The sequence below is a fragment of the Cervus elaphus genome, chromosome 14, assembly GCF_910594005.1.
Source record: "Cervus elaphus chromosome 14, mCerEla1.1, whole genome shotgun sequence".
In the NCBI taxonomy this organism is placed as follows: Eukaryota; Metazoa; Chordata; class Mammalia; order Artiodactyla; family Cervidae; genus Cervus; species Cervus elaphus.
The window spans coordinates 30,020,628-30,034,332 of NC_057828.1; the positions used below are offsets into that span (position 1 = coordinate 30,020,628).

The 13,705-nt window shown below is 38.2% G+C and overlaps 1 protein-coding gene across 1 annotated transcript in view; it reads left to right on the forward strand.

The window, feature by feature from the left end:
* DNAH14 (dynein axonemal heavy chain 14) overlaps nucleotides 1-13,705 on the forward strand; it is a 388,841-nt gene that overhangs the window by 34,473 nt on the left and 340,663 nt on the right. The window contains exon 7 of the mRNA XM_043922886.1: nucleotides 6,930-6,992. Within this exon, the coding sequence (XP_043778821.1) occupies nucleotides 6,930-6,992 (63 nt within the window). The remainder of the gene's footprint in view (nucleotides 1-6,929; nucleotides 6,993-13,705) is intronic.

Sequence of the window (13,705 nt, forward strand, 5' to 3'; positions counted from 1 at the left end):
GGTTGGCAGTAAATGAAGCTGACTTTGTTACTGTTTGGAACCAAAGCCACGTACAGTGGAGATGATTAACAATTCTGAGAAGCTTCTTTTCAAGGAAATGTGTAATAGTTACTTGCCTGTATTAGGTACTGTTAGTGAAGCTAAAAGTTTCTGATTCTAGATTTATTAGCTTATGATATTATCTGGGGCATTACTTTCTATATTTATTTAAACTGTCAATGTTGAACTTCCCACTGTTACCCTTGTTCTTTAGTCGCTAAGTCGAGTCTGACTCTCTGCAACCTCAGAGACTGTAACCCATCAGGTTCCTCTGTGCATGGGATTCTTCAGGCAAGAATACTGGAGTGGGTTGCCATTTCCTTCTCCATTACTGTTATCCTTGCCTTGTAATAAATACTCAGGGTCTATCATGCCCTAAATAATTTTCATTGATTAGAATTTGGATATCCAGTTGGAACTGGGATAAGAATCATCTTTTTATATGACATTTGGCATCAATCAGTCCACAGTCAAAATGATTGGTTTTCTTTATTGATGTTAAAAAAAATATGTTAAGTTTTGGTCAACTTCTGGGTTCGTTTGATTTTTTAATTTTGATTTTTAATATATTTTGTTTATCACTAATACTGTAATAAGTTATGTTTCAAATAGAAAAAAAAGATAAATATGTAAACAGTAATGACTTAGGCTGGTGATGCTGTGTATACAGTGCAATGATGACTTTAGCATCATTATTGCTTTTTTACCTCATGAAACTTTATGAAGTATTAATTTCTATGGCTTGGTGCATATACTCATTATACCATGGTGGGTTCACCTGTGATTCATCTGGGCTTCCAGGAGTCGTCTAGAATCCTGAGTTATCATGACTCTATGTGTCTGGATTAGAGTGAGATAAGATCTTGTTTATGTGTCTTTGGAGCCTGATTTAAGGTTGAGTTGCTAGATTTGTCTGAAGCATTTTGGCTTTCCAAGGCCTCAGGCCATTTTTGATTTCCAGATGTCATTTCTATTTGAACAACATTGCCAGATTCTTTTTGAACTGCTCAGATAGCTCCAGTCTGTCTTCTTTGATTCAAAATCAGCCAATGATGTCACTAAGCCTGGCTGGCTATTTGTCTCCTGGACACTCCCAGCCCTGCCATTTTGCCTCCCCACTGACTCATCAACTACATCAGGAATCTCACTTTGACGAATAAGAATCACATTTCAGTGTTTGTTTAAGCATGATTGTTTTCATCAAGATGGGAAAACTACTGAGGTTGTGATAAAGCACTAGACTAGATTCACAAGTGCGTAAAATAGGTGGCAGTGTTCATTTAGAGAAGTTAAGGGAAATTTTTTGACAATTGAGCATGTTTATTTCATGTGTGAAAACGGATGATGAATAATCACCAGGGAAACTTCCATTCCTTTCAATGTAGATTCTTTGAGCTTTTAAAAGTACCAATGCATATTTTTAAAACATAAGGATTAAATAATATCAAAATGACATGTATTATCTCAAATTTTAAAAATTTTACATTTTTATGCAATTTTTAAAGGTTGTTTTCCATTTACAATTGTTAAAAATATTGACTGTATTCTCAGTGTTGTATAGTACATCTTGAGCCTATCTTACATGCAGTAGTTTGTACCTCCACTCCCCAACCCCTATATTGCTACGTCCCTACTGGTAGCCAATAGTTAATAAAGTTCATTCTCTGTACCTGTGAGTCTTCTTCTTTTTTGTTATATTCACTAGTGGGTTATATAGATTCCACATATAAGTGATATTATAGAGTATTTGTCTTTCTTTGTCTGACATTTTATGTAGCTTAATGGCTTCCAAGTCCATGCATGTTGCTGCAAATGACAAAATTTAATACTCTTTTATGACTGAATAGTAGTCCATTGTGTGCATGTGTGTGTGTGTGTGTGTGTGTGTTTAAGCGTAATCCACATCTTTTTTACCCATTCATCTGTTGATGGACCCTGAGTTTGCTGCCATAATTTCACAATTGTAAATAATGCTTCTATGAACACTGAGGTGCCTGTATCTTGCTGAATTCATGTTTTTGTTTTTTCAGATATGTAATCAAGAGTGGTCATATGGTAGCTCTATTTTTACTGTTTTGAGAGACCTCCACGGTGGTGGTTGTATGGTGGTTGTATCAATTTACATTCCCATAAACAGTGTATGAGGGCTCTCTTTTCTCCATATCCTTGCCAACATTTGTTCCACATGTTGTTTTTGATGATAGCAATTCTGAAAGATATGAGATAAAAATCTCATTGTCCTTTTGATTTGCAGTTCCCTGATCATTAGCAATGTTGAGCATCTTTTCATGTGCCCATTGGCTGTCTGCATTTCCTCTTTGGAAAAGTATTCAATTCTTCTGCCCATTTTTAAATATTTTCTTTGATGTTGAGATGTATAGTTGTTTACATATGTTGGATATTAAATTCCTTGATCAGTCATATCATTGGCAAATATTTTCTCCCATTCAGTAGGTTGTCCTTTTGTCAGTGGTTTCCTTTGCTGTGCAAAACCTTTTAAATTTAATTAGATCTCATTTGTTTACTTTTGCTTTTATTTCCTTTTCTTTAGAAGGTATATCTAAAAGAAATTGCTGTAATTTCTGCCAAAGAATGTCATGTTTATGTCTTCTTTTCCTCTGGTAGTTCTATGGTATATGGTCTTAACTTTAGTTCTTTAATCCATTATGTTTGTATATGGTGTTAGAAAATGTTTTAATTTATTTCTTTTACATGCAGCTGTCCAATTTTCTGAGTATCACTTTTTGAAGAGTCTATCTTTTCTCCATTATAAATTCTTGCTTCTTTATTATAGATTAATTGACTTTGAGTACTTGAGTTTATTTATGAGCTCTTTATACTGTTCCACTGATCTATGTTTCTGTTTTTGTGCCAATACTATACTATTTTGAATATTGTAGTTTTGTATAATAGTATAGTGTAAAGTCAGGGAGCATGAGTCCTCCAGCTCTGTTCTTTTTTCTCAAGCTTGTGTTGCTCTTTGGGATCTTTTGTATTTCCATACAAATTAAAAAAATTTTTGTTCTAGTTTTATAAAAAATGCCATTGGTAATTTGGTAGAGATTGCATTGAATCTGTAGATTGCCTTGGGTATTATAGTCATTTTGACAGTATTGATTCTTCCAATTCAGGGGCACAGTATATCTTTCTATCTGTGTCATCTTCAATTTCTTTCATTAGTTTCTTACAGTTTTAATTAGAGTACAGGTCTTTTGCCTCCTTCAGTTGGTATCTTCTTGGTGTTTTACTCTTTTTGATGCAATGGTGTATTCATGCTCAGTTGCTTAGTTGTGTCTGATTCTTCACAACCGCATGGACTATAGCCTGCCAGGCTCCTCTGTCCAAGGGGTTTTCCAGGCAAGAATACTAGAGTGGGTTGACATTTCCTCCTCCAGGGGATCTTCCTGACCCAGGGGTTGAAACCATGTCTCTTGCATCTCCTGCAGGTGGATTCTTTACTGCTGAGCCACCTGGGAAGCCTTGATGCAATGATAAATGGGATTGTTTTCTTAAATTCATTTTCTGATAGGTTATTGTTAGTGTATAGGAATGCAGGAGATTTCTATGTATTAATTTTGTATCTTACAACTCTACCAAACTCATTCATGAGCTCTAATAGTTTTCTGGTACTATCTTTAGGATCTTCTTTGTATAGCATTATGTCATCTGCAAACAATTACAGTTTTAATTCTTCTTTTCTAATTTGAATCCTTTTATTTCTTTTTTTCTCTGATTGCCATGGCTAGAACTTCCAAAACTATGTTGAATAAAAGTGGCAAGAGTTGGCATCTGTATCTTGTTCCTGATCTTAGAGGAAATGCTTTCAGCTTTTCACCATTGACTGTGATGTTAGTTGCAGGTTTGTCGTATATGGTCTTTATTATGTTGCAGTTGGTTCCCTCTCTGCCCATTTTCTGGAGAGTATTTATTATAAATGGATGCTGAATATTATCAGAATCTTTTTCTGCATCTGTTGAGATGATCATATGGTTTTTATTCTTTATTAATGTGGAATATCACGTTGATTGATTTGCAGATATGGAAGAATCCTTGCATCCCTGGGATAAATCCCACTTGATCATGATATATGAGCTTTTTAATACATTGTTGAATTTTGTTGAGGATTTTTGCATCTGTTGTTCATCAGTGACATTGGGCTGTAATTTTCACTTTTTGATATCTTTGTTCAGTTTTGATATCAAAGGTGATGCTGGTCTCATAGAATGAGTTCAGAAACTCCTTTCTCCATCATTTGTTGGAAGAGTTTCAGGATAGGTGTTAACTCTTCTCTAAATGTTTGGTAGAATTCACCTATGTAGCCATCTGGCCCTGGACTTCAGTTTTCTGGAGTTTTTAAATTGCTGATTCAGTTTCAACACTGATAATTGGTCTGTTCATATTTTCTGTTTCTTCCTGATTCAGTCTTTGAAGATTTTACCTTTCTAATAATTTATCCATTTCTTCTAGGTTGCACTTTTTTGGTGTTCTTAGTAGTTTATTATGATCCTTTGTATTTTTGTGGTGTCAGTTAGTTTCTCCTTTTTCCATTTCTTATTTTATTAACTTTGGCCTTCTTCCTTATTTTCTTGATGAATCTGGCTAAAGGTTTATCAGTTCTGCTTATCTCTTCAAAGGGGCAGTTTTTAATTTCATTGATCTTTTCTACTTTTTAGTTTATTTCATTTATTTGTGATCTTGTATTTATGATTTCTTTCCTTGTACTAACATTGGATTTTGTTTGTTCTTCTTTCTCTAGTTGCTTTAGGTGTAAGTTTAAGGTGTTTATTTGAGATTTTTCTTGTTTCCTGAAGTAAGATTGTATTGCTGTAAATTTCCCTCTTAGAACTGCTTTTGTTGCATCCTGTAGGTTTGGGATTGTTGTGTTTTCATTTTCAGTTGTCTTCTAGGTATTTTTTATATGTGAACTTCCCTGTGTAGCCTGCGTGGGTTTGATATTTTTTGGTGCAAGGGCTGTTTTTAGTGTAAATATCCACCATCTCTTTCTTCCGTTTATGCTGACCATTATCGCTTTCAATGGGAGTGTGACTGATGTAGTGGTGACCAGACCCTGGCCTGAATATTTAATGGAGCCTCCCCTTTGCTCTGTGATTGTCAGTGCTGTGTCAGGGGTGGGGTCTGCTCCCTAGTTGTTGGAGTAGAGGCATGTAGATCTGTTTCTGAGCTGTTTCTGATCTGTGGTGTGTGAGGTAGCTGGACTTGGAGCACTCCCACTTGGAGAGGAGACACTGAGTAGCCCTTCTCTGGAGCTGTTTGTCTGTGGGTGTGCTCTGTTATGTCACCTTTGACCCATTGTGCAGACTCACAGATAACACTGTTGTTGGCACTGCTCTTGGCCCAGCCTAACTGTGAGTATACTGGCAATTTGCCCTGGTGTCTCTAAAGTGTTTTGACCAGGCCACCAACATAGATCACTGAATTCAGGTTCCAGAATTATAGTAATCATGGATATGGAACCACTGTGGGCACTATGGGGATAGCTCAGACTCTGGACTAGCCCATCCACCGTGTGTATGTGCCCACAAAGTTCACTGCTGCTAAAGCTAGACCTGTCTTAGCTATGGGATCACTCATTGACCATTCAGATGTTCTGCAGGTGCTGAGTTTATAAAACCTGTCACAGGGGTGTAAATCTGCTATCTATACTGTTTTAAGGAGAGGTTTCAGCTCATTTTCCTTAGTTTCACAGCTCCTGTGTCTCAGCTGTGGTTTCAGCCCCACCTCTGCATGAGGCCCACCTATGGCCTCTGTGTCTCAGACTTCCCTGGAGCATCTGCGCCTGCCCCAGCGCGACGGAGTGCAGGGGTGGGGGATGGGGGAGGGGAGGCGTGGCAGTCACAAGCACTGGAGAGCCAGCCCTGGCTGGATCCTATTCTAGTGTGCGGGGAGCCAGGGGCTGGTGCATGGCAAGAGGGGCTGCAATGGCAGCCTCACCCTTTGTGCATCATTCAGCAATGGCACCTCACTTCTATGGCTCTACAGGCTTTCTGCGTGAGCATTTCTGGTTGAAGAGCTACTCTCCCCCACCCTCTTTAACTGTCTCCTCACAGCCAACAGCAGTCCTTTCCCGAGGTCTGCTCATCAAACCCCATGGTCCAGTACCTATCCTCCGTCCACACTGGCAGACGCATGTCTCGGGCTGGGGCATGCGGAGCTGTGGCTCCAACCTGTGTAGGTTTCAGTCTGTTCTGACACCACAGACGGGCTGCTGTGCTCTCCTCCAAGCCCTCAAAGCTGTCCTAGCTGATCTCCCACCAGTAAGAGGGCGTTCTTGGATGCTGAAACCTCTTCTTTCCTTCAGCTCCCCCCAGGAGCACAGGTCCCAATCCACTTCCCCTCCTTTTCCCTTTCCCTTCTTCTTTCTTTTGTCTTACCCAGCTACGTGGGGATCTTTCTTGTCCCTTTAAGTGTCTGAGGTCCTCTGCTAGTGTTCAGCAAATGCTCTGTGAGAACTGTTTCATTTGTAAATGTATTCTTGATTCATTTGTGGTGAAAGGTGAACTCTACATCCTCCTACTCCTCCATCTTGACTCCTTTGACTCTACTTGAAATATAATCTCTTTTAAAACTAGTAACCAAATGAATCTATAATGAAAATAGTAGTTTTACAGGTTTTATACTTATTTGAATGTTGGAACTAAGTTAATTATGGATCTATGGGAAGTTCAATAACTTAATTTGCTTTGTGCTCTGTATTCTATTGATAGGTTGGGAAAAAGGTGATATGGTTTAATAATTTCTTTAGGTAGCTCAGGATGAATGAAACATTTTCTAGGGAATTTTCTAGTATTACTAAGACTTAAGTAAATTATTCATCTATTTTGTTAGTACTGATTTATGAATATAGAATTAAGAAGTGTTTTTCTTTTCAGAATTAATAAATTATTTGTTACTTGGAAACTGACCGTTAAAAGAATTAAGACTGATAAGAGCAGGTAAGTCTATGAAATACAATTATAAAAATTTTGAGAGGAAGCCTTATTTGAAATATGTAGTATGCAAATAGATATACATTAATTTTAACTCAGTGATTAAAAAGCCACATTCTGTACCCCTTATGATTAAACTTAATCCATTTTATTTTTAAGACTATTATAATATTGTATATATTTAAAATATATATATTTAACATAAAATGTTACTATATATATAATATAGTCAGTTCAGTTCACTTGCTCATCTGTGTCCAGATCTTTGTGACCCCATGGACTGCATCACACCAGGCTTCCGTGTTCATCACCAGTTCCCTGAACTTTCAAAACTCATGTCCATTGAATCGGTGATGCCATCCAATCATCTCATCCTCTGTTGTCCCCTTCTCCTCCTGTCTTCAATCTTTCCCAGCATCAGGGTCTTTTCCAATGAGCTGGTTCTTCGCATCAGGTGGCCAAAGTATTGGAGTTTCAGCTTCAGTGTCAGTCTTTCTAATGAATATTCAGGACTGATTTCCCTTAGGATGGACTGGTTGGATCTCCTTGCAGTCCAAAGGATTCTCAAGAGTCTTCTCCAACACCACAGTACAAAAGCATCAATTCTTCAGCATTCAGCTTTCTTTATGGTCCAACTCTCACATCCATACATGACCACTGGAAAAACCAAAGCTTTGACTATACAGACCTTTATCAGTAAAGTAATGTCTCTGGTTTTTAATATGCTGTCTAGGTTTGTCATAGCTTTTCTTCCAATAACTACTTTTTATATTTCCCTGTATACCATTTTGTGGTGTGAAGAAATCAGAGTGCTGCGGGGAACCTGTGATGAGTTCTTTTGGTCACTTGATCTAAATTTTTGTTTGTTAATATGTTTATTTATTTAGGGTTTCCCAAATAGCTCAGTTAGTAAAGAATCTGCCTGCAATGCAGGAGACCCTGGTTCTATTCCTGGGTCGGGAAGATCTGCTAGAGAAGGGATAGGCTACCCACTCCAATATTGTTGGGCTTCCCTTGTGGCTCAGCTGGTAAAGAATCCACCTGCAATGAGGGAGACCTGGGTTTGATCCCTGGGTTGGGAAGATCCCCTGGAGAAGGGAAAGGCTACCCACTCTAGTATTCTGGCCTGGAGAATTCCATGGACTGTATAGTCCATGAGGTCACAAAGAGTCGGATACAACTGAGTGACTTTCACTTTATTTATTGTCACTTTATTTTTTTAATTTAAGGGTGTTTGATTTACAGAATTTTGTGGTTTTCTGTCATACATCAAGAATCAGCCATAGGTACACCCATATCTCCTCCCTCCTGAACCTCCATTCCATCTCCCTCCCCACCCCACCCTTTTAGATTATCACAGAGCCCCTGTTTGAATTCTCTGATCATACCGCAAATGCCCAGTGGATATCTAATTTACATACTGTATTGAAAGTTTCCATGTACTCTCTCCATACATCTCACCCTCTCCTGCCTCTCCCCACCCGCTGTGTCCATACATCTATTCTCTATATCTGTTTCTCCACTGCTGCCCTGAAAATAAATTCATCAGTGCCATCTTTCTAGATTCCATGTATATGCATCAGTATATGATATTTACATATTTCTCTTTCTGACTTACTTCACTCTATATAATAGGTGCTAGGTTTATCCACCTCATTAGAACTGACTCAAATGCATTCCTTTTTATGGCTGAGTAGTTTTCCATTGTGTGTGTGTGTGTGTGTGTATATATATATGTACCATAGCTTCTTTATTCATTTATCTGTCAATGGATATCTAGGTTGCTTCCATGTATAGCTATTGTTAATAGTGCTGCAGTGAACATTGAGGTACATGTGTCTTTTTCAGTTTTGGTTTCCTCAGGGTATATGCCTAGTAGTGGGATTGCTGGATCATATGGTGGTTTTATTCCTACTTTTTTAAGGAATCTCCAAACATCCTCCATAGTGGCTGTATCAATTCACATTCACACCGGCAATGCAAGAGAGTTCCCTTTTCTCCACACCCTCTCTAGCATTTATTGTTTGTAGACTTTTTGATGATGGCCATTCTGACTGGTGTGAGGCGGTATCTCATAGCCATTTTGATTTACATTTCTCTAGTAATACCAGTCCATCCTAAAGGAGATCAGTCCTGGTGTGTTCACTGGAAGGACTGATGCTAAAGCTGAAACTCCAGTACTTTGGCCACCTCATGCGAAGTGTTGACTCATTGGAAAAGACCCTGATGGTGGGAGGCATTGGGGGCAGGAGGAGAAGGGGACAACAGAGGATGAGATGGCTGGATGTCATCACCGACATGATGGACATGAGTTTGAGTAAACTCCTGGAGTTTGTGATCGACAGGGAGGCCTGGTGTGCTGCGATTCATGGGGTCACAAAGAGTCAGACGCGACTGAGTGAACGGAACTGAATAATGAGTTATGTTGTGGTAGCATCTTTTCATGTGTTTGTTAGCTATCTGTGTATCTTCTCTAGAGAAATGTCTGTTTAGATCTTTTCCCCACTTTTGGATTGGGTTGTTTGTTTTTCTGATATTGAGTTACATGAGATGTTTGTATATTTTCGAAATTAATTCTTTGTCAGTTTCCTTTGCTATTACTTTCTCCTATTCTGAGGGTTGTATTTTCACCTTGTTGTAGTTTCCTTTGCTGTGCAAAAACTTTTAAATTTAATTAGGTCTCATCTGTTTATTTTTGTTTTTATTTCCATTACTCTAGGAGGTTGGTCAAAGAAGATCTTGCCTTAATTTATTTCATCGAGTGTTCTGCCTATGTTTTCCTCTAAGAGTTTTATAGTTTCTGGTCTTACATTTAGGTCTGTAATCCATTTTGAGTTTATCTTTGTGTATAGCATTAGAAAGTATTCTAATTTCATTCTTTTGCATGTAGCTTTCCAATTTTCCTAGCACCACTTATTGAAGAGGCTGTCTTTGCCACATTGTATATCCTTGCCTCCCTTGTCAAAAATAAGGTAACCTTAGGTGTGTGGGTTTATCTCTGGGCTCTCTATCTTGTTCAATTGGTCTATATTTCTATTTTTGTGCCATTACCATATGTCTTGGTGACTACAGCTTTGTAGTATGACTGAAGTCAGAAAGGTTGATTCCTCCAGCTCCATTCTTCTTTCTCAGGACTGCTTTGGCTATTCAGAGTCTTTTGTGTTTCCATATGAATTGTGAAATTTTTTGTTTTAGTTCTGTGAAAAATGCCATTGGTAATTTGATAGGGATTGCACTGAATCTGTAGATTGCATTTGGTAGTGCAGTCATTTTCACAATATTGATTGTTCCTACCCAGGAACATGGAATATCTCTCCATCTGTTTATGTCATCTTTGATTTCTTTCTTCATTGTCTTATAATTTTCCATATACAATTCTTTTGTCTCCTTAGGTTTATTCCTAAGTATTTTATTCTTTTTGTTGCAATGGTGAATGGGACTGATTCTTTAATTTCTCTTTCTGATTTCTCATTGTTAGTATATAGGAGTGCAAGTGATTTCTGTGTATTGACCTTGTATCCTGTGACTTTGCTGAATTCACTGATAAGCTCTAGTAATTTTCTGATAGTTTCTTTTGGGTTTTCTATGTATAGTATACATAGTATACTGGAAAAGGTCAGTTTTCATTCCAATCCCAAAGAAAGGCAATGCCAAAGAATGTTCAAGCTACTGCACAAGTGCAGTCATCTCACATTCTAGTAAAGTAATGCTCAAAATTCTCCAAGCCAGGCTTTAACAATAGGTGAACCATGAACTTCCAGATATTCAAGCTGGTTTTAGAAAAGGCAGAGGAACCAGAGATCAAATTGCCAACATCCATTGGATCATCAAAAAAGCAAGAGACTTCCAGAAAAACATCTGCTTTATTGACCATGCCAAAGTCTTTGACTTTGTGTGGATCACAACAAACTGTGGAAAATTCTGAAAGAGATGGGAATACCAGACCACCTGACCTGCCTCATGAGAAATCTGTAGGCCAGGAAGCAACAGTTAGACCTGGACATGGAACAACATACTGGTTCCAAATAGGGCAAGGGGTCTGTCAAGGCTGTATATTGTCACCCTGCTTATTTAACTTTTATGCAGAATACATCATGAGAAACGCTGGGCTGGATGAAACACAAGCTGGAATCAAGATTGCTGAGAGAAATATCAATAACTTCAGATATGCAGATGACACCACCCTTATGGCAGAAAGTGAAGAAGAACTAAAGAGCCTCTTAATGAAAGTGAAAGAGGAGAGGGAAAATGTTGGTTTAAAGATCAGCATTCAGAAAACTAAGATCATGGCATCTGTTCCCATCACTTCATGGCAAATAGATGGGGAAACAGTGAAAACAGTCAGAGACTTTATTTTTTTGGACTGCAGAATCACTGCAAATGGTGACTGCAGCCATGAAATTAAAAGATGCTTGCTTCTTGGAAGATAAGTCATGACCTACCTAGACAGCATATTAAAAAGCAGAGACATTACTTTGCCAACAAAGGTCCGTCTAATCATGGCTATGGTTTTTCCAGTAGTCATGTATGGATGTGAGAGTTGGACAAAGAAAGTTGAGCACTGAAGAATTGATGCTTTTGAACTGTGGTGATGGAGAACACTCTTGAGGGTCCCTTGAACTGCAAGGAGATCCAGCCAGTCCATCCTAAAGGAAATCAGTCCTGAATATTCATTGGAAGGACTGATGTTGGAGCTGAAACTCCAATACTTTGGCCACCTGATTAGAACTGACTCATTTGAAAAGACCCTGATGCTGGGAAAGATTGAAGGTGGGAGGAAAAGGGGATAACAGAGGATGAGATGGTTGGATGGCATCACCGAGTCAATGGACATGAGTTTGAGTAGACTCCGGGAGTTGGTGATGGACAGGGAGGCCAGGCATGCTGCTGTCCAAGGGGTTGCAAAGAGTTGGACATGACTGAGCTACTGAACTGAACTGAACTGATGTATAGTATCATGTCATCTTCAAACTGGTCATTTATTTTTGACTGTGCTGGGTCTTCATTGCTGTGCATTGGTTTTCTCTAGTTGCAGTGCGTGGGAGCTATTTTCTAGTTGCTCTATGCAGGCTTCTCATTGTGGTGGTTTCTTGTTGCAGACCACAGGCTCCAGGTGTGTGGTTTTCAGTAACTGTGGTACACAGGTTTAGTTGCTCTGCAGCATGTGGAATCTTCCCAGACAAGGGATTGAACCCATGTCCCCTGCATTGGCAGGTGGATTGTTACTATGTTACCAAAGAAACCCTCACTTGATCTAAGTTTTGCCTCCAGGAAGGGAAATGATTAAATCATCTGAGATAGATGACAGTTAATTCTATTTTACAGCCAAGATTTCTTGTTGCTGTTAAACTTTTTACTTTGAGATAATTATGATGAAAATGCAGTTGTAAGAATTTATACAGAGCAATCTCATGTGCCTTTTACCCAGTTTCCCCTGGTGGTAACATCTTTCAAAAATATAATATGACAACGAGGATAGTGACAGTAGTAAAATCAAGATACAGAACATTTCTGTATCTTTCATGTTGTATTTTAATCCTTTAATAGCTATACTCTCTTCCTTCTCACTCCCACTCTCAACCTGTGGCAAGCACTAATCTCTTCCCCATTTCTGTAATTTGGTCCTTTGAAAGAATGTGATATAAATGAAATTATACATTATATAACCTTTGGGATTGATTTTTCACATAGCATAACTCTCTGGAGATTCATCCAGGTCGTTGCATACATTAATCATTTAATTTAACTGCTGGGTTACAGTCCATGGTATGGCTGCACCACAGTTTGTCTCTCTTGAAGCACACCTGTATGTTACCCAGCTTTTGCCTAATACAGATAAAGCTGCTATAAACATTCATAAACAGGTTTTTGTGTGAGCATAAGTTTTCATCTCTCTGGGGTAAATCACCACAAGTGCACTTACTGGGTCTTACTATAATTGCATGTTTAATTTTTAAAGAAACTGCCAAGACATTCCAGAGTGATTATGCCATTTTTTCCATTCCCACCAGCGATGTATTAGTGATTCAATTTCTCCACATTCTTACTACTATTTGAAGTTGTTGCCATTTTCTATTTTAGACATTTTGGTAGGTGTGTAATAATATCTTATTGTGGTTTTAGTCTGCATTCCCCTAATGACTGATATTTAGTGTCTTCATTTGCTTATTTTCCATCTGTATAGTCTTCTTTGGTAAAATGTCTTTTCATGTCTTTTGTACATTTTCCAATTGAATTGTTTGTCTTCATACTGTTGCATTTTAAGAATTCTTTTTATATTCTGGATATGAGTTCTTTGACAGATACATGGTTATATATATTTTCTCCTAATCTTTGGCTTATCCTTTTTAAAATTTAAGAATGTCTGTTTAGTATCTACTGCATGCCAGGCATTAGGCTAATTATTAACTTCTTCAAACCATAGAGAAACTATTTGACCTCCCTGCTTTACTGAGCTAGGTGAACTTTTTTTTAATTGGCTGATAATTACTTTACAATGCTGTGTTAATTCTGCTGTAGAACAATGCGAATCAGCTATCAATGTACATATGTCCCCTCCCTCTTGAGCCTCTCTCCCACTCATTCACCATCCCAACCCTCTAGGTCATCACAGAGCACTAAGCTAAGTTTCCTGTGCTATATAGGTGCTTCCCGCTAACTATTTCACAGATGGTATATGTCAATGATACTGTCTCAATTTGTCCCATCCTTTCTTTCCC